The sequence below is a fragment of the Antechinus flavipes genome, chromosome 6, assembly GCF_016432865.1.
Source record: "Antechinus flavipes isolate AdamAnt ecotype Samford, QLD, Australia chromosome 6, AdamAnt_v2, whole genome shotgun sequence".
Classification (NCBI taxonomy): domain Eukaryota; kingdom Metazoa; phylum Chordata; class Mammalia; order Dasyuromorphia; family Dasyuridae; genus Antechinus; species Antechinus flavipes.
In genome coordinates, this window is record NC_067403.1 from 252,545,805 (window position 1) to 252,567,041 (window position 21,237).

The following is a 21,237-nucleotide window of genomic DNA, read 5'->3' on the forward strand; positions in this document are numbered from 1 at the left end:
CACGGATACACATGTACACATGCGAGCCGTGTACATGTACATAAACACCTGTACATGCTACATACACGTGGACACATATACTAACATACCTACAAATAGGGAAACATTATATTATTATTTTAATAGCCTTTTATTTACAGGTTCTATGTATGGGTAACTTTACAGCATTGACAATTGCCAAACCTCTTGTTCCAATTTTCCCCTCCTTCCCCCCACCCCCTCCCCCAAATGGCAGGATGACCAGTAGATGTTAAATATATTAAAGTATAAATTAGATACACAATAAGTATACAGAGATATTATATTATAATGTCTATAATAATATATAATAGTATTATAACATAACTATAATAAATATAAAGCCCATATACTGGGTGACACATATATTGCACACACACACGCGTCAGTCAAGCATCCCGGTCTCCTTCATCAGGACCACGTTGGGGCCGCGGGCCGGTTGCTGTGGGAACCGAGATTCTGAGGCTCAGAAAATGGAGCGATCAGAATTCTCCATATCCCGGCAGCCCCCGAGAGCTCTGTGCTCCGCATCCTGAGTTTGTTTTGCCTCAGGAGGTCAGCGGCCGCCCCAGGGCGCTGCTTGGGCCGCGATTAGAATTGCAACGGCTCCCTCTCAGGCTGCTGGAGGCGTCCCCGGGCTGTGTGTGTGCATTAATGTGTGATAAGCGCCGCTAGCTCTGGGGGTACGTGTGAAGTCTGGGAGGACTGAGGGGGAGCCTGTTAATGTGAGTCAGTGGCGTGTGGAGGAAGAATCGTTAGGGGAGGGGTGGAGGTGAAGACTTGGCAGGAGCCGGGCGTGCGTACAAATGCTAATTTAGCCTGTGACCGAATGTTAGTGGAAGGGGAGCGTGAGAGGCTGAGGGGGAGCTAGAGCCGGCCGGAGCGAGTCCCCGCCCAAGCCCCCAGCCCGCCGAGCCCCGAGACAAAGGTCTCTCTGCTTCCCAGAGTATCCAGGGCGAGACACTCCTAGAATCGTGGACAGATTTAGAAGAGACCCCAAGGGATTAAAAAGTTATTACATAACTACGTTCTGGGGTCTCTTATTCCCAGTAATGGGGCAGCTAGGTGGCCCAGTGGTTAGAGCACTAGCCCTGAAGTCAGGAGGACCAGAATTCAAATCTAGTCTCAAACACTTAACGCTTCCCAGCCTAGGGACCTCGGGCAAGTCACTTAACCCCAATTCCCTCAGGGGGAAAAAAAGTAGTTTCTATGTTATTCTCAATAGTATAATCATCCACACAAATTCTGAAGGATTTAGGATGGAAAATCCTATCCCAACCCAAAGAAGAAAGTGATAGAGTCTGAATATAGATTGAGGCATTTTCTATTTTGAAAAAATTATTACAGATGAGGAAACTGAGTCAGAGAGAAGGTATAGAGTCATGGATTTAGGTTATCTGGTAAAGATTTAAGAAGCTTTTAGAAAATAAAAAAACTTCAATTAAAAAAGAAAAATGCTTTTAAATGCATACAACAAAATCCATAGAGTTACTGATATTGAAATAATTTTTTAAAAGAAATAAATTTATAGACCCCTCAGGTTAAAAACTCCCACTCTCAGGTCGTCAAGTACAAACCTCCTGTTTTATAGATGAAAGACAAGAGGCAAAGTGGTGATGAGACTCTAGGATTATCAAATGAGTCCTTTGGCTTAGCACGGTGCTTGGAAAATAGTAGGTGCTTAATAAATGCTTGTTCCCTTTTGTTAGGATCATAGATTTAGAGCTGGAAGGGACCTTAGAAGCAATTGAATAAAGCTCCTTTAACAGATGAGGAAACTGAGACAGACAGTTTGGTGACTTGCTGAGGGCCATTGGTTTTTATTAAGTATATAAGGCAAGATTTGAAAGCAGACTTTCTTGGCTCACAGTCCAGTATCCCTCCTACCGATCAGAGACCAGCCAGCAGGTGACCCGGAACAAGAATCGCCCTCTAAAGTATGACTGGTGAGGGGTCATCCAGCCTTTCCTTGATGATCCCTGATGAGGCAGGACCCCATATCCCCTCCCTCATCCAAAGCAGCCCACTCTGCTTTATTGGGATGTTTTCCCTTATCGACCTCTATGCCGTTCCCCCATCTGGTTCTGGTTCGGCCCTTTGGGACCCAGCCAAGCAAAGTTAATCCCTTATCCTATCCAAAGTCCCCCAGACAATGGAGAGACAGCTAACTCTCCTGTTTTCCCAGAGTCCTCTTTTCTCCAGACTACACATTCCCAGTTTCTCCAGTAGATCCTAAGGGCAGGATTTCAAGGTCCTTCACTATCCTGATTTCTCTCTCAGATGTTCTCCAGCGCCAGAACTTAACACTTGTTTGACATAGAGTAGGTGCTTAATAAATGCTTCTTGACTTATTTGTGTTCTTCCTAAAATGTGACACCCAGAAATCAATCCAATACACCAAATGTTTCATTGGAGAGAAGACAGTTGAACTGTCACTTCCCCAGGTTAGGGCTCTCTTAAGGCAAAGAATCATTAGCTTTATTTGTGGATCTATTTATTTTTTGGCTGCAGTATCATGATGCTAACCATGTTGAGTTTGCAGTCCACTAAGATTCCCAGATCTTTTTCACTGGCAGGGCTGCCTTGCCACAGCTTTCCCATCTTGTCCTTAAACTCTAATCTTGTTTGAACTTATGCAGGACTTTGCATTCATCCCTACTCAGTTTGATCTTATTTGATTTAATTTAATCTAGACCAACCAGACCTTCTGGGAGCTTGGCTGTTATCTGTAGCATTAGCTAAGACTCAGCTTTATGAAATCTGCAGATTCTGTAAGTTTGTCTTCATCCAAATGATAGACAAAAAATTCAATAGAACACGGCCGAGAAAAGAACTCTGAAATATTCCGCTGGAGGCTGCCTCCCGGGCTGACCGTCTCTTGGTTCCTGCCACGTGGGGTACTTTGGAAAGAAGTCCTTCTGGGGGCAGAGGATCAGAGTCCCAATCTCACTTAGATCTCTACTAGCTGCGATCTTAGAAAGGTCATTTAACTATTCTGCACTCCTCTGAAAAATGAAAGGGTTAGACCTTCCAGTTCTAAGTCTGTGCTTGCAATATATTCTTTGCTTTGTAAAATGAGAAGATTGACCTAGACAAAACTCAAGGTCTCTTTCAACTCTAGAACTAAGATTCTGTGAACTAGCTCTGATGCTCCCAAACTATGATGTACCTAGTCCACGTCCTTCCATCACATCCCCAACAACAGCAACAATGATTTCATCCAATGGCTCCATCCCTATCTCACCACTTGTTCACTTTCTCTCCCTCACTCTCTCCTTCTCCCTCTCTCTGTCTCTCTCTGTTTCTATCTCTGTCTCTATCTGTCTCTCTCTGTGTTTCTCTGTCTCTGTCTGTCTGTCTGTCTCTCTCTCTCTCTCTCTCTCTCTCTCTATCTCTGTCTCTGTCTCTGTCTCTCTCTACATGTGTGTGTAGAACTCCCAGAGGGCTTCCTTTCACACACCTAAGATTCTTTATTTTCCTTGGAGCATGAAAAATGGACTTCTTATGAGTCAGGGGCTTATGTAAGAGTCCCTTCTGTATTTCCTCTGCCTTTGGGCAGGATGAAGCTAATTTTTCAGAGTCAGTGTTTCTTTTTGAGTTTTCTGCATCCCTTGATAGAACTCGATAAAGCTTCCTCCGAAACTCTCCCCTTTGTCATTTCGGATGGCACGATAACATTCTATTACATTCACATACCATGATGTGCTCTTCCCCACTTACCTTTCTCGGCTTCTGTGTTTGTTTTCAGGCCAGATCTCCTCGACCCCTCCGACCTTGTCTGAAAAGCTGGACCATGGCCACAACTCGACATTGGCTACCGGTGAGAGCCCGGGTGGAAGGGAGGACCAGGGGGTGGATGATTTTAGGGACACCAAGAAGGCTCCTTCAGGTTCGTTCTACCAATCTGTCTCAGTGCCTGAAGAGCCACCACTGGGGAGCCAGTGAATGCTTGGAGTCCGAGCCTTCTATTAGAGGGCTTTCTATTTAAGAGCAGGCTGGACGCAGGAAGGGGTTGAAAGGCAGGTTATAGGGCGCTAAAGACCAGCTTTGTCTACTTCACCAATCCTGGGTAATGGACAGGGATCAGAGTGTGTGGAGAGCCACTTCTTAGCCAGAAAACTAAGAAAGGGATGTAGGGAGACCCAGGCCTGGCAAGTGATCATCCTCTCAGACCGCTTCCTACCCTGTTCTCACCAGGGAGACTGGCTCTTTGAAACAGACCTCTCCCCACTGGAGATGTGGCCATTTATGGATCGTTTGACAATTGCCGGAGGAGCAGAAGGGCCACATCTCCCTGTGACATTTTAGTTCAGGAGGCAGGAAGTCATGTGGGTGGGAGCTACACCTTTTTCAGCTACTCCTTCAGGGGCAAATTGAAGGCCAAGGATGACTCCCCAACCTGCTCATTTTGGGGAGGGGCTTATACATGTGGTCTAGAGGGCACCCCAAGCACCTTTCCATGAGGCCGTCTTTGAAAAGGAAGACTTCGGTCTCATCCCTTCATGTTCCAGGCCCAGACCCACCACTACTTTCCATTTTCCATCCCTGCCTCATTCATAGCTCAATGTCTCCCACTTCATGCCCACCTCCCTACATGTTGGCTGCTTATGAATTTCTAAAAAGTCACAAAATGTCAAAACTGGAAAGGATTATAAAGGCATGGGACCAACCCATCTGTTTTACAGATGGAGAAATTGAGTGACTGGCCCAAGATTACACAGCTAGTCCAAAAATCCCAGATTCTCCAAACTTGGCCGGCATGTTTAACCTGCACCTGAACAGAGAGCCTCCCTCTGGTGTCACATGGTCATCCAGCCTCTGCTCAAAGAAATCCCATTGGTTGAGAACCCATCATCCACTTAGGCAGGGACAACATGTTCCACTTTGGACTATTCTAATTGTTGGGAAAGATATTCTTATGTGGAACCAAGATCTGTCCCTCTGTGACCTCCACCCGTTCTCCAAAAGCCAAGAACCAATTATTAAGTGCTAAGCACTGGGAGTATAAATGGGAATAAGAAAGATCTCCTTTGCCGACAGAGAGCTTACAATCAAATGAAGAAATCACCACACCAAAAAATACCCATTCTCCTGGCTCTGCCCTCAGAGGTTAAGGAGAGCAAGTCAGATCCTTCCACCTCTCACATCTTTCCAAAAACTTCAAAAAAGTGATCACATTCCCCTAAGTCTTTCCTTCTCTAGGCTAAGCATCCCCAGTTTCTTCAGCTAATCCTCCAATGGCCTGATCTCAAGGTTCCCCACCATTTTGGACCCCATCGTTTGTCAATAGCCTTCCCAAAATGTGATATCTGGAACTAAACACCGGATTTAGTCTGAGGAGGGGAGGAATCCAGCAGGGCTCTTACTTCAGGCTGTCTGGCCTCCTAAAGCAGTCCTGGCTTTTTTTGGCTGCCATCTTTATTTTGAACTTTCAATCCACTTCAATATTCACCTCTTTTTCAGTAACTTTTTAAGTTGAAATGGTTTTTTTTCCCGATGAGCCAAAATCTGTTTTTTCCCTTCCTTCACTGATAAAAAAGGACTCTGTTCTTAGGGCAGTCACTGAGCTTAGGTAACTCCTGCTCTGCTCCTTCCAGGAAAGAAGCCCGTCCGTCTGGTGAATGGGGCTGATCCCTGCAATGGGATGGTGCAGGTCAAGGTCGCAGGGTCCTGGCAGCCTGCCTGTGAGGACTCCTGGAACAACCGAGCCAGCCTGGCTGTCTGCAGGGAGCTGTGCTGCGTGGGCACGGGGCCGATGGCCTCCGCCAGCCCTCCGGGTCCAGGGAGATCAGAGCAGCTCCCTTCCGAGAACAGGACTGCGGCCCTCAATGACACGTGGTGGTCCCCTCTGCGTGTGCTCTGTGACCAGGGAGACTGGGGGACCTGCCAGCTACAGACCTCTGCCTGCCCCAGTGGGAGGCTCGCCAGGGTCAGCTGTGAAGGTGAGGAAAGACCCCCAACCCTGACTGGGCACATCCCCCTGGAGACGGGGGAGCCTCTGGGCTCCCAAACCATGACAGCTTCCCTCTGTGGGAATCGGGGCTCTCCTCAAGAGGGGCTCAAAAAGGGATGGAAAGGAATAGGGGGGGTAGAAGGAGAGAGGAAAGAAGGGGAGGGAAGGAAGATAGCAGGGAAAGGAGGGAAGGAAAGGAGAGGGAAGGGGAGGAGAACACAAAAAAGAGAGTGAAGCATACTTCGTTGGCTAGAACTCTTCACAAATGGGGATTATTCCTAGTAAATGAACAATCAAATGTTCAATCTCACAAGCTCTTTCCTCTCTATTTTTTCATTCCTTCCTCTTTTTCCAACTCTCCCAATTGCTTCATCTCCACAACTGCATCTCCCTTTCACTCAATTTATTTCTCTGCTGTAATTGCTCCAACTTCCCATCTTTTACCCGATCCTCAAATATCTTTCATCATATCTTTTTCCAACTCTCCCTGATGACCACACTCTTGGTCATCTATCTCTTTTCTATCTTCTCCTCCTCCTTTCTTTCTTTCCATTCTTTTCCTTTTTTCCTTCCTTCCCTTATTCTTTGACTTTCCTTCCCTCCTTTCCCTTCCTCTCCTTCCTTTTCCCTTCCTATCTTCCTTCTCTCCTTCATCCCTTCTTTTCTTCCTTCCCACCTTCATTCCTTCCCCATCCCTCTCCTTTCTTTGTCTTCCCTCCTTCCTTTCCTTCCTCTTTCCCTCTCTCTCCTCTCTTCTTCCTTCCTTTCTTCCTTCTCTCCGTCATTTCTTCCCTATCCCTCTCCTTCCTTTGTCTTCCCTCCTTTCTTTCCTTCCTCTTTCCCTCTCTCTCTCCTCTCTTCTTCTTTCTCTCCTTCATTCCTTCCTTATCCCTCTCCTTTCTTTGTCTTCCCTCCTTCCTTCCCTCCCTCTTTCCTCTCTCCCTCCTCCCTTCCCTCCCTCTTTCCCTCTCTCCCTCCTCCCTTCTTCCTTCTCTCCTTCATTCCTTCCCTATCCCTCTCCTTCCTTTGTCTTCCCTCCTTCCTTTCCTCCCTCTTTCTCTTTCTCCTTCCTCCTTCTTCCTTCCTTTCTTTCTTCTCTCCTTCATCCCTCTTTCCTTCCTTCCTATATGCTTCCCTTTCCATCCTCTCTCCCTCCCTCGGGTTCCCTTGCAGAAGTCCTTGCTGTGCAGCTGGTAGGTGGAAGTGATCGTTGTGCCGGTCGGGTAGAGCTAAAGGACAAAGGCTCCTGGGGGACCGTGTGTGACGATGACTGGGACCTGCGGGATGCCGAAGTTGTGTGCAAGCAGCTGGACTGTGGCACGGCCATCCAGGCCCTGCAGGGCTCGTACTTCCAGAAGGGCACAGGGCTCATCCACCTGGATGAGGTGAACTGCTCCGGGAGTGAGCTGTCCCTGTGGGAGTGCCCTTCCCAGAGATGCCACGACTGCGGGCACAAGGAGGACGCTGGTGTGATTTGTTCAGGTCTGTCTTTTTGTCCGTCTGGTTGCTGTGCCCTCGGGTTCCTGTGACTCCATAATCTTCTTCCATAGGATGCATTCAAATCCACTTCCACTCAACAAATAGGGGTGACTAAGCACAAGACATTGTGCTAAGCTTTGGGGGTGCAAAGAGAAAAAGGGAACAATGGCCGCCCTCAAGAAGCCTGCGTTCTGCGGGGACAGTCAGCATGTGCACACGGAAGTGCCTCCAAAATAAGTCCAGAGGAACATCGGCTGGGACCTTTGGGGCGAGGGCCTTGTGGGTGGAAGAACAGCGTTTCAGGCCCTCGGTTCCTTGGCCAGAGTCCTCCCTCCCTCTGCCCATGCAGTCCTCCCTGGTGCGAAAGGCATTGCCGGCAGGCGGAGAACCGGCCACAGAAGCCGCCATGCCATCACAGCTCAGCAATCCCTTATTAGGAGGGCCTGGGCAGGAAGGGAGGGCACGAGGCAGTACCCCTTCTGTGGGACTGGCTCCCAGACCCTCATCCCCTCTGCAATGCGCCCAGCCTCGGCCACGTTTCCCAGCCCTTCTTCGTCTGGCTCTTCCTCCTGCAAGGACCCATTTGGTAATCCGGAGGTTTTCTCTGTGCCCTCTCCGCCAGGCTCTCTGCTTTCCAACAGTTCGCTGATTCCCACGACCTCCTCAAGACCCCAGGCACCCACAACGGGTGAGACTTCCAAGGAGGGAACCCCGATTTCCTGGGGCTGGCTGGGGGTACGGGGCGTGCTTCTCACTCTGAGCCCCTCCTGGGTACGCGGGGGCAGACCCAGCTCAGTGGCTTCCGCTGGAACCTCACTCATTTCCACAAGGGGATCCCAGTGAGCTCTTAGATCAGTCCCATGCGGGTCTGGGTCCTGCGTGTTCTCACCCGGGGCCTCTGCTTCTAGCCCCCTTTGTGCCGCTCAACATGCAGAAGCGGGAGCTTCGGGAGCGGGTCCTCCTCGTCCTCTGCATCATCCTGGGAATCCTCCTCTTGGGGTCGCTTATCGCTCTGATCTTCGTCTATAAAAAGGCCAAAGGACAGTACGGTAAGAGTCCCCGGCGCCCCATCCTAGGCGCGGAAGGAGAAGCATCCCCAGGGGCGGCTCTCCCGGGGTGAGGGGAGGTCGAGAGCACGGGGCAGACTGAGACCCAAGGGGGGGGCGCGGCAAAAGCGACCCAGCCAACGTCCGTTAGCTAGCGGGGTCGGAGCCTGGGACAGAAGCCGGGCCTTCGGCCTCCTGATCCCAATTCCTTCCACCACTCATGTGCCTCCCGCGCCAGCCCTCCCCGTCCTGGAGAATCACAACCACCAGGCGTCCACAGCCACCCTGGGAGGAGACAACAGCTACCACGAGGTCTCTGTCACCGTCCCCAAAGAAGAAGGTAGAAGTGCCCCCACCTTGGGGTGGGGGATGGAGGCGGGTCCGGAGCTCGGGGAGGGGGAGGCAGGATGGGGCGGCCCCTCCTGCAGCCAGGGGAGTATCAGAAACCAGAGCCATTAATCTCGTGGCGTGAAAGGGCGGTCTTTTGTTCCTGCGCTGATCGGGGAGTGTGCTTGAGACCTTTCCACCTCTCAGAACAGACCAGCCAATCAGCTCCCCTTCCCAACAGCTCCCGATCCTCCTGCTTTCCGCTCCTACTCCTTCTCCTTCGCTTCCTTCACGGTACAAAGGAAAGAGCTGGATTCAAATCCTGCCTCTCGCTCTCTCCAAGCCCCACTTCTCTCCTGTAAAAGGAGGATTAGTTCTTCCGAGGAGCCTCCCGGCTCTGGGCTGATTCCCTGCCCCCTCTTTGCGAGCTCCCTCCGACCTTTCCGCCTTCCCACTCTCTTCCCCTGGGACCCCCTCCCTTCCCACTCTCTTCCCCTGGGACCCCCTCCCTTCCCACTCTCTTCCCGTGGGATCCTCTACCTCTTTTTATCCATAGCACATACAGGTGGGATAACCTGCCCACAGAGAGGAAGGAAGGGAACTGGATTTGAACCTTTGTCCTTTGAGTTCCAATCCGACCCCTTCCTACCATGTCACCAACGGCGCATGCGGGTTCCATTTCGCTTTCTGTTCTGGGTCCCCCCAGTGCCCAGCGCAGTGCCAGGCTCACAGTAGGCATCTCATAAATGCTCACCTGACGGCATTGAACAAACAGTGATTCTGAAGCCGTTGGCCACGTCCCTCCCCTCTTTTCCTCTTCTGATTGTTGTTTTCTTCCTAGCACCCCAGCTCTCCCTGCAGGCGGGACCCCGGAAAGTCTCAGACTCCGACTCCGACTCTGACTACGAGCACTATGACTTCCACAGCCAGCCCCCAGTGCCTCTCTCCACCTTCTATAGTGAGTGTCTCCCTGCCTGATCCAGAAAGGGCACCAGGCTGGAAAATGGGACTTTAGATACTCTGCCTCATTGATCCCTTCTGTGAAATGGGAGAAATCTTTCTTGCTTTTGAGCAAAGAGGAGTAGGTGCATGAAGTGCTAAATGCTCTAAGGCCCTGAGACAAATTTGGAGAGGTCCTTAGCAGAGGCATCTTCCCCTTCCCCAACCGCCCCTGTTTCCTGATGATATTAGCATCTCTACCCCAGTATTCCTTTTTTTTTTTAATAACTTTTTATTGACAGAACCCATGCCAGGGTAATTTTTTTTTTTTACATTATCCCTTGCATTCACTTCTGTTCCGATTTTTCCCCTCCCTCCCTCCATCCCCTCCCCTGGATGGCAAGCAGTCCTTTACATGTTGAATAGGTTACAGTATATCTTGGATCCAATATACATGTGCAGAACCAAACAGTTTTCTTGTTGCACAGGGAGAATTGAATTCAGAATCTACCCCAGTACTCCTTTTCCCCTATCCCCAACGTTAAGACTCTCAGCCCATTTTACCCCCCATTTAAATACACATCTATACTATGACACAAAGGGCAAGCTGGGGTGGGGGAGAAGGACAGACTCCCCGGAGCCCAGGGGGAGGACACAGGAGCTCTCTGCTGTCCCGTCTGCCTGAGCCAGCCTTGTACCTGGTCTCCCCGGTCCCATACACCCACTGTGGGCCCTGAGGTTGGGCCAAGGTGAGAAATAGGAGTGGGTTTTGAAGTGGTATCCCAGCAAGGTTCCCGATTTCTTGTGGAGGAGCGGTCCCCCCTGAGAGGCTCCACGCTTGGGCTCACATTGCTGAGAGGTCCGTTCCTCTGGGACCACAGGTCCACCCCCTCTTTTTGTATTTGAGAAACCAAGGACTCATCCAAGGTCACCCAGGGCTGTCTCTAGCTCTGGTTCTCCATCCTGCTTCCCTCCATCTGAGGTCCAAGCTAAGGAGCCTCCAGGGGGGGTGTCCTTGGATATGCTTGTGAACCCCCTGCATTTGTTTTCCATAGACCGAACCCCACCCCACGCCCTGCCCTTAACAGAGAGATGAAGGCTCACCAAGCCATCCCACCTCAGTCCTGTGAAGGGGAGGGAGGCTGTCAGGGGTGATCAGGGCACGGATCCTAGTTTCCAGATAAGGAGCCCGCGGTTCCCAGGAGGAAGGACTTGCTAGTAGAGAAAGGGAGGATTCAAAGCCAGTCCCCGACTCCGAGGGTGTTCTGCAGCGTCTCTGGGGCTCCTCGCACCCCACATCACGAGCTTAGTCATGGCCCCCCCCCGTGCCCCGAGAGCTCTGTGCCCCCCGCCCCTTCCCCGCTTCATCCCCATGGCGGACTCTGCTTGCAGACTCCCAGAAGTACCGCGTGACTGAGGACATGGCCCAGCAGAGCAAGTTTAAGATGCCCCCGCTGCAGGAGGGTGAGAGAGGAACCTTTCAGCGGGGACACGCAGATGGGGGTGGGGTGACTCGGGGGCCTCCAGCAACAGTTTCCCTCCCCACCCACTGTGGAGCCTCACAAACTCCTCGAGCAGAGGCTGCTAGTGTAATGGAAAGAGCTTTGGTTGGGTCCCAAAAGGCCTTGGTTGGCCACTTACAATCTGTGTGACTCTAAACACGCCCACGAGTGCTAAGGAAAAGCCATAAAGAACACTCTCAAGGGCTCCCTCAAGAACCTTAGGATAATTGGGAGACTCTGGGGGCCTCCCGGCGCGGTGCCCTCGGCAGAGAAGGGGCCGTGCTCCCTGAGCCACGCAGAGCCCCGTGAGCCAAAGGAGCCACAAAATGGGCAAAATAGAGAAGCCCCCCATCGGTCATTGCGTCTGACCACAGGCTGATCTGATCAGCCGTCAGACACGCTGTAACCACGTGGCGATGTCAGTTTGATCTTCTTGGAGAATGAAGGATGGCAACCAACCAACTAACTGACCGACTTTAAGCAAATTGCTTTGCTTCTCTGGGCTTGCCTTTTTGTAAGCCTTCAAGCATTATAAGATATTGGATTGATATATCAAGTTGATATATTAAATATTAAATATATATCAATATTATTGATCTCCTCTCTGGGCCTCAGTTTCCCCAAATGTTAAGTGGGGGGATAGTTGATCTTTAAGGTCCCTTCTAGCATCAAATCCTAGAAATCTATTTATTTTTAGATTAAACTGAAATCTTGTTAAAATGCTTATTGACTGACTGACTACTTTTTTTTTTATTTTCTCAGAAAAGTTCTCCTTCCCCTCTAGTCTAACCCAAATCTTGGCCTTGTGTTGCAGATCCCCCCGTCCCGGCTCCTCAGAATTACTTGAGGCAGAAGAGTGACTCTAGTACATCTTCTGGGGAAGGTTACTGCAATAGTCCCACCGGCACGCTGCCTCGGTTCAGTTTTCCTGGGTTTTCTTCGGAGAGGAACCACCTTCTGGAGCAGCCTCCCAACCTGGAGCTGGCGGGGTCCCGGGCCACCCTGTCTAGTAAGCTAATCCGGGGGAGACCCCCTTATTCCATCAAAAAAAAAAAAGAAGATGTGTGAGTTATTAGCTACTTCTCTGATCTTCACTTTCCCTTCTGTAAAATGGGAGTGAAAGAGTAAATTAGATCATCTTCAAGATTTTTTCCACCTCTAAATTCTAGGAGTCGCAGAAAGGAAGTTCTTCTAGGGGTCTAACTTGAAACCTTCCTGCTACCTTCTTCTCTAGTCTAATCCTCCCTCTTTGGATTGTAGATGCCCCTCTCCCGGCTCCTCAGAATTACCTGAGGCACAACAGTGAGTCCAGTACGTCTTCTGGGGAAGATTACTGCAATAGTCCCACCAGCAGGCTGCCTCCAGCAAACTTCCCAGGGTTTTCTTCAGAGAGGAATATTTTGGAGCAATATCCCAAACCCCTTGGTAAGCTTATCCTGGGGTGGAGGGTGCAGTGGGGACGTGGGGGTCTATGGGTACAGAATGGTGCGTATCTAAAATACTTGGTCATCATAAGTTAGTTTTGCTTGACTGTTTTTTCCAGGGGGTGGGGTGTTTGTTACAAGAGAAGTTCACAGGGTAAATAGGAAGAAGAAACAGTTCTCATATGAAAGACAAGATATACCTTTGATTTTTAAAAAGAGAGAGAGGTTTTAATTTAATAAAAATTTAATAAAAACTTAATAAAGTTTTAATTTTTTTAAAAAGTCTGTTTTGACTACAATTCCAAAGGCTTCATGATGAAACATGCTATCCACCTCCAAATAGAGCTGATGGCCTCAGAGGGCAGATTAAAACAAACTTTTTCTTTTCTTTCTTCCTTCCTTCTTCGCTGTCTCCCTATCTCCCTCCCTTCTTTCTTTCTCTCCTTCCTTTCTTTGTTCTTTCATTTCCTTTTTTCTTTCTTTTCTTTCTTTCTTTCTTTTCTTTTCTTTTCTTTCTTTCTTTTTTTTTTTTCTTTCTTTCTCTTTTTCTTTCTTTCTTTCTTTCTTTCTTTCTTTCTTTCTTTCTTTCTTTCTTTCTTTCTTTCTTTCTTTCTTCCTTCCTTCCTTCCTTCCCTCCTTTCTTTCTTCCTTTCTTTTGGACATGACTAAGCAACTTATTTTTTTTGATCATACATATTTATAATGCCTTTTTTGGCCATCTCAATAAGTAGGGAAGGAGAAGAGGGAGAGAAGGAATTTTGAACTGAAAGTAAATTAAAATGAAATAAAAAATAAAAGTATTCTTACTTGTGCTTAAAACGATCTGATTGAGAGGAAGCATGAACCTGGGCTGTCCTGAAAATCACAAAACTCTAAGTGTGTAAAACTAAAAGATTCCTGTGACTTCAGCAAGTCCAGCCTCTAACTGAATCAAAGGGCAGGAGGCTTGCCAACCCCTGACAGTCTGTGGGAGCTAGGTGAAGTCCGTTTTCCACATGGGGCGCCAGTTTCTTCCTTAGACTTGTCCTGGGCAACATATGAGTTTCCCTCTAGCACAAGCAGCCAGATTTGTGTCCCTGTAACAACGAGGAGAGGAGCCAGAACACCGTGACATCCAACAATAATACATACGTTTAGATAATGTTCTAAGATTTGCAAAGAACTTTATCAGTATGATCTCATTTGATACTGAGATCTCCTGGCAGGAAGTTTCTAACAGTTAACCCCATTTTACAGATGAGGAAACTGAAGCAGAGAGAGCTGCTTAGGTAGAAAGTGTCCGAGACTTGGATCTTCCACAGCACTCTGGGCATTATACCACCTTGTTGGTGAAAAACTTAGGGAGTGAGGGGATTAGTCTGGAGAATCAAAGTCTCAGAGGCAGGATAGGGCTGCATTTTCACAAAAGGCAATGGTTACAGTGATTAAAGCAGTGGCCTTGGAGTCTGGAGGCTCTGAATTCAAATCCCAACTCTTGTGCTTAGAGACCCTGGTCTGTGAGACTCGGCCAAGTCATTTCACTTCCTCTGAACATCAGTTTCCTCATCTGGAAGATATAACGGTTAGACCAGATGACATGTAGGGACCCTTCCAGCTATAATTTTGTGAGTTAATGCATCTCTCTGAGACTCAGTTTCTCCATCTGGAAAATGAGGAGGTTGGACCAGCTGGCCTCTGAGTCTGTTCCAGATCTAAAACTATGATTCTGTGCTCCTAAGTATTTAAAAACCTGTCGCATGAAAGAGGAATTAGGCTGATTCTCCTTGGCCCCATAGGGAAAAACTCGAAATGGTCATTTCCAAGTGGCAGGGATGTGATTTTATGTTTAATATAAGGAAAGACTCCCTAATAGTGACCCAAATCAGAATCAGTGGGTTGCTTTGGGAGGGGTAAGTTCCCCATCCCTTGAGGTCTTGAGCTAAACCACCACTTTCAAAGGTCCTTGTTAAGGCACAAGTTGGACACAATGGTCTCTGGGATCCCTTCCAATTCGACTTCGGGGATTGCCATAACGCGAAGAAATGATTTCTTCTACTGAACCTGCCCCTCCCCCAATGAGTCTAACTTTCTCTCGCCCCTTCCCCTTTCCCTCCCCCCCAAGCCAAGCAGGATCAGATGCCCTAGGACCCAGTCCCAGGCTGACAGAGACTTTCTCTTGTTTCTGGTTCCCCAGCAGGAAGCCGCTCTGGAAATGTTTCTGCAGGACCAGCAGCTGAGGACAGCTCCAGCACGTCCTCTGGGGAGTGCTATGAGAATTCTGAGGCCCCCCAGGAGCCTCCCGTGGAGTCCTCTGTGTGCCCAGGTAATAGAGGGAGGCAGAGAAAGTGAAACATGCAAAGCAAATGGGGATCAGTTTTGGACGGATGAACCCAAGGTCGAGAGAGAGATGTACGTCTACATGCATGTGTATATACATATATGTGCGCGTACAAGTGTATTGTGTATATGTAAATGTGTATGTGTTAATAAGTATATTTATGTACACACACGTGTGTATGTATATAAATCCATCTTCTTTCTCCTTCCTCTAGCTGAATAAGGCAGGGAATCTTAATAATGACAACAACAATAGCATTTATATGGTGCTTTAAGGTGTGCAAAGTACATATTATTTCATTTGCTCCTCACAACAACCCTGGGAGGTAGGGGCTATTATTATCAACGCTTTACAGATAGATAAACTAAGGCTGAGAGACTCAGTTAAGGGACTTGCCCAAGATCACATAGCTAGTAGGTCTGAGCAGAATTTGAACTCATGTCTCTCCTATTTCCAAATCCAGCACTCCAAGCTCTGAGCCTGTCTAGCATGTTCTTGTGTTTTTGTTTTTGTTTTTTTTCCCCAAGAGGTGTGGAGATAAGATCCTTTGCTTTGGAGCTGATTCTATGACTTGGGCTCCATCCTAGAGGGGCAGGGCTGGCTGCATCGGGTGGGGGCAGTGCGGTGGAAATTTGGATTTATAGTTGGAAGATTGCTTTCAAATCCCAGCTCTGCTGCTTATTTACCTGCATGATTGTTCACAAGTAACATAAGTTCTTCAGGTCTCAGTTTCCTTATCAGTAAAATGAGGGGATTGGATTAGAAAGTCTCTAAGGACACTTCTCCTTTGGGGAGCTTAATTTCCATTTCTATAAAATGAGGGAATTGGACTCCATGGAACTCCTGGGATCCTGTTTTGATTTTGGGGTGCAAAGTCAGGCCTTCCCAATGTCCTTGTCAGTGACTGCGTTCCTGAGTGGTGGAAGTGCTTGTGTTATCCCTGAGGTCTGGAATTCACAATATTAATCGTATCGGAGAGATAATTCTCCCAGAATTCCCTAGGGAAGGAGGAAGATGTACTGAGCAAAGAGTGGTTAGGGATTGGAGATAAGAACTCCAGGAGTTGTATTCTCTGGGTCTTATCTAACATACTGGAGCTCTGGGAGCCAGAGGATGCCCTGGTCTCAAGGTGTAAAGTGTGTTTACCATTTGTATATTCTGGGTTGAACAGAACCATCTACCTCAGCAGTCAAAGGGGACAGTTGTGCAGATGATTCGCCTAGTGAAGATTATGATGACATCGGAGCTTCATAGAGCAAGACCCAAAGAGAGAGGGGATGCCTGTCGATTCCTTCTCTACCAGCCTCCCATTGCTGCCTTTCCCTGTCTTCCCCTCTAGATCACCCAGGGCCACAAAATCATACAGATTCAGATCTGGGGATCCATCAATTTTGAGCTAAAAAATCCCAATCCCTACCCTCAACTCGGCCATCTCCACCCTGAAGTTCCTGAGCCTTAGACCAATTAACATCAGCGGGTACATCTTGAGCCCTGTCCCCCATGAATCTACAAACCTCAGGCAGCCTGTGCCTCAGTGGATGATGGGGGGAAAATCCCAGAACTGGAAGGAACCTCAGCTGCCACGTAGTTTGACATAGACTTAACCAAGAACCCTTCCTAAGATGCTGCCAACAAATGATCATCCAGCCTCCACTTGAAAATCTCCACTGAGGAACCTGCTGGCTCCCGAGATAACTCATTCCACTTTTGGACAGCTAAGCTTTCCATGAAGTTCCTTCAGACATCAAGCCTAAATCTGGCACTCTGAACCCTACTCTGATCCCCCACTACCCTTGCTCCTCATTCCATCCTCTGGAGTCAAGCGGAAAAATCCTTCTACTATATGACGCTGAATAGAGGTTTTCATGTCCTTTGTCTTCTCACATTTAAATATCCCAAGTTCCTTCAGTTGGCCCTCAAAGACATCTTGCCCTTCTAACCTCTTCTCCTCATTCTGGTGGACTGCCGCATCCCCCTCCTTGCTTAGAGAGATCCTTATTCTCCAGCTGATTACACTCAAGTTGTCCCCAAAGTATCATAGAAAGAAGTCTCGATTTTGAATCAAAGGATCTGGGACTGGATCCTGGTTCCATTATTTGATAGGCAAGTCCCTTCTCTCTGAGAAAGAGGATTGAACTAGATGATCTCATATATCAAGCTCGAATCTGAGCTTGAAATCCTTTCATTTGTCATCTCTAAGTCTGTTGCCTTCTTCAAAAGTCTTCCCAAATCTCCCTATAATAGTACTGCTAAGCCCAGCAGAGGCCCCAGCAGGAGCCAGACTCGTGGGCATTTCCTCAAGGCACCGGCCTGGGATTTCTAGTAGGTACCAATGGCTTCCAATGGAGACTTTGGCTGGTCCCTAGGAGAGAGAGCCTGTCAGTTGCCCAGAAGTAGGGCTGTGGGCCTGGGTCAGAGGAGGTAGTAAAATGAATGTCGATGGAAGACTGAGACAGAAACTCAACGATTTCTTCCCATCCTCCAGAGGAGGAGATTTGCAGAGGGAGGTTTTATTCTCTGCTCAGTTTAAAAAAAAAAAGAATGTAGCTTATAGAAAAATGACCATTGTACATAGTTTCCTTCAATCCCTGGAGTGAATCCCAAAGAAGCAGAAGAGGCTTTGGGTCACCCATTCCTGACTACACTGAGAATAAATGGGCTTTTTAACAGGAACCCAAAAAATGGAGTGTGAAGTCAATGTGATGGTTTAACATCAAGAAACTTTGCAATGGAAGCAAGTCAGACCCTGGACAGGGCTCAGGTGGGACTATGAACGGCTTTCTCAAATAAGAGAGATATTAATCGGTTGATCAATTGGTCATCGCTTAATAAGTACCTACTATGTGCAAGAGGCTCTATGCTAAGCAATGGGGATAAAAACAAAAGTGAACCTTTATTTACATTCTATCACACAATAGGTGTAGGTATGTGCTTATATATACATACAGATGTATACAAATAGACACACACGTGTGTGTAAACATACATTATATGTATATAAAACCACTCATTTGAGAGAGAGGCTGATAGCAATTGCCAGGGATAGAGAAAAACTTCCCATAGAAACTGTCATCTCATTAAGTCTGGAAGTAAACAAGGGCTTTAAGTGAGTCACTCATCAAGCATTATTAAGTGCTTAATGTGTGTAAAGCACCAGAATGCAAAGAAATTAAACCGACTCCTACATACATACACCCCCTAATTGGAAGGGAGGGGGAATGACAATATAGAAATATCTGGTTCCATACAAGCTTGACATAGAGTTTATAAGGGTAAACTAAGAAGGGCTGGGGGCCGGGCAGGAAAAGCCTCCTGCATACAGGAGGATTTAAGATGAATCTTGAAGGAAAGCAGGGAATCTAAAAAGTAGAAATGAAGAGGAGGATATACCAGGCAGGGGAGACTGACAATGCAAAGCCACAGAGATTGGAACTCATAGTCTTATATTCAAGGAATAGCCAGAATATGTGAAAGGAACCAATGTGTAATGAGATAGAGAAATGAGGCTCTACACTGCTCATGTTTCCCCTAATGTTGCCCAATAAATATGTGGAGATTTCAACAAGTGAATTAAATAAATGCTCTATGTGCAAAGCACTGTGCGAGTCTGGGCTTCATTTGGGGAAAAGCTACCCCGATTTCTAGAGCTCCGTTCCAAGGTCCAACTGTGGGAAGGTCGGAATATTAGGGGGGACGTAACGAAAGCTCTTCTCCTGAGTTTCCAGTTCAGTAAACACTGATTAAGCACGGTCTGTGTGTCGGATCTGCCTTGAAGTCTTTCTCCGAACACGGAGAAGACCCTGGGCTCTTGGGGATGAGTCCTCGAACGTTAGCTCCAGCCCCGCCAACCTGGCAAAGTGCTGAGTCAAGGAGAGCTGTTATAGGAATTGCCCGACTCAGTTCGGAAAGCCTAATGATGGGGTTTGCTGGGGATGGAGTGAGGAGGGAAGGGTTAGGAGATCCAGCAGCATCTGGGGGCTCTCTTCCTAGGAAAAAGGGAGCGGAACTCAGAGATGGCGAGGAGAGTAACCACAGCAGCAGAATAGAAAGTACTATCTCCAAGGCAAAATTATTTTATTAAAAAAACAAACAAATGAGCAACCTACAAACCCATCTTCCCTTTGGGGACGAGTCTCCAGCTTGCACCCGGGCAGATGTCCTTGGATGTGCTCTAAGCTCCCACCCCAGGCTCTGCCAAGGTGAACACGATGACCTCGGTTTCCTCTCCCCCTTCCTCGGGAAGCGGATAGCTTTGTAGAGAGCAGGGTCTGGAGGAGAGAAAGCTCTTCCTTTGGGCTCATGGCTACTCCTAGACAAGCATCCAGTCAAGAGTCTCCATCATCATCAGCCCAGTCAAACCCAAAGCAGAGAGTTTTTATTAAGGGACCCCACATCAGGCGTTGTGTCAAGCAGCCCAAAATGTTAGCGATGAACTTGTGCTCCCATGGCAGAAACAAAAACCCAAATAAATAAATGTATGCAGAAGTGATTTCCAGAGGGAGAGGGGGAGCACGTGAGAGGATCAGGAGAGGGCTCCTGTGGTCCAAAATGGCCTTCAGTGCCACAATATAGCCAGCAGGAGTTAAAAACCAGGGGTTGTACAAAGGACCCTGACTTCCGAGAGCTTATAGCCTAATAACTTGAGCTACACAGTCCTGTGTCACCAACTGCCTTTTGGCCTTCTGGACCTGGACAAAAAATACATCTCAAACTCAACATGACCAGGACAGAACACATTACCTCCTGCCCACCCCAACCAACATTTCCCCCTTTAGAACTCTATCTCTCCTCTCATTCTTTTTCTTCTTCTTCTTCTTCCTCCTCCTCTTCCTCTTCCTCCTCCTCCTTTCTTTCTCCTTTCCTTCTTCCCTCTCTCCCCTCTCTCTCTTTCTCCCCTTCCCTCTATCTCTCTCCCTTTCTTTCCCCCCTTTTTTCCTTGTTGTTATTGTTCTCCTCCTCCTTCTCTCTCACTGTGTCTCTGTCTTTGTCTCCCTTCCTTCTCTTCCCTTTTCCTCTCTTCTTCTTCTTCTGCCTCCTTCTCTTTCTTCTCTCTCTCCTATCTCTCTCTCCCTCTCCTGCCTCCCCTCACACTTGCCCCCCTTAGATTCCCTGTCTTCCTTCACAACTCAGCTCAAATCCTACCCTTTGCAAGAGACCTTCCCCCACCCCTGCCAACTCCAGCTACTAGTGTCTTTTCTACGAGAGGGCAGCTACTGTCTCTATCACTTGTCTATCCCCATTTTTAATCTGCTGTTTTCCCTATTACAATGCAAGGGCTGGGAGAGCAGGGACTATCTGTGCTCTTCTTTCTATCTCTAGCAGCTGTGTCTGGCACCAGCACTCTGTAAGTGCTTGCTGCCTAAGCTAAGTTGTATAAGCTAACCTTCTGTGTTCTATGTTCTATATCCAAAGGTAATCCCCAGCCCTGACTTTCTATGTTCTAAAATCCCTTCCACCTCAACGTTCTCTTCTGCCTTCTGAAGTCTCTCCCAGCTGTGATTCTGTATACTTTGTCCTAACTTCCCTCCCCGCCCTGACATCTTCTCATTATTCTAAAGCCTTTCCAGTTCTGCCATTTTCTGCTCTCTCTGCTAAGATCCCTCCAAGCTCTGACATTCTCTATTCCGTGACCTAATATTCTTTGTTCTCTGCTCTAAGGTCCTTCCTGGCTCCGACATCCTGTGTTCTCTGATTCCACATAAACCAAATTTTCCCAAGGCCAGACATACCCAGAATGAACAAAGAATAAGACTGATATTCCCATCCTCATCTTACAGGTTGAATTAGGAGGTAAAAGACAACGATCCAAGAGACTGTTTTCTTGGGGTTCACTCTCCTCTCTTTGCTCTACAGGGGAGGCTGGAGCCTGGCCATAGAATGACCCTGGGGACCCAGTTTGGGGCTCCCGTAGCAGGAAGGGGTCGTGCTGTGTTTCACTCTCACCTGTCCCCAGAAGTAGCTAGCAGTCACCACATAACTGTGCCAGGATGTGGTTATCCCCTCACTCCTCCCAATACCATCCCCGGACTCTCTGAAGCCCTTCCCAGAGGTGGGGGCTGGGTGATCCCTGAAAAGAGGGAGAGGGAGGGAAAGAGCAGCCACACTAGACTGGGGCAGGGGTGATGTGGAGGGGAGTTAGAGCTCTTTCTGAGCCTCCCAGCATCTGCAGGGAGGGGTGTCTAGGGAGGCTGTGGCCGGTGTAGTCTACAAATCCAGGAGAAGGGAGCGTGAT

The 21,237-nt window shown here is 48.2% G+C and overlaps 1 protein-coding gene across 1 annotated transcript; it reads left to right on the plus strand.

Annotated features, from left to right (window-relative positions):
* Positions 1–5,620: 5,620 nt before the first annotated feature.
* Positions 5,621–18,602, plus strand: CD6 (CD6 molecule). The gene is made up of 11 exons (XM_051964981.1): positions 5,621–5,960; positions 7,145–7,453; positions 8,073–8,138; positions 8,359–8,499; positions 8,735–8,836; positions 9,665–9,781; positions 11,155–11,226; positions 12,079–12,273; positions 12,525–12,689; positions 14,862–14,990; positions 16,177–18,602. Exons 1-11 carry the CDS (start codon positions 5,663–5,665, stop codon positions 16,257–16,259), a joined length of 1,677 nt encoding a protein of 558 aa, XP_051820941.1. The 5' UTR covers positions 5,621–5,662; the 3' UTR covers positions 16,260–18,602.
* The last annotated feature ends 2,635 nt before the right edge of the window (positions 18,603–21,237 follow it).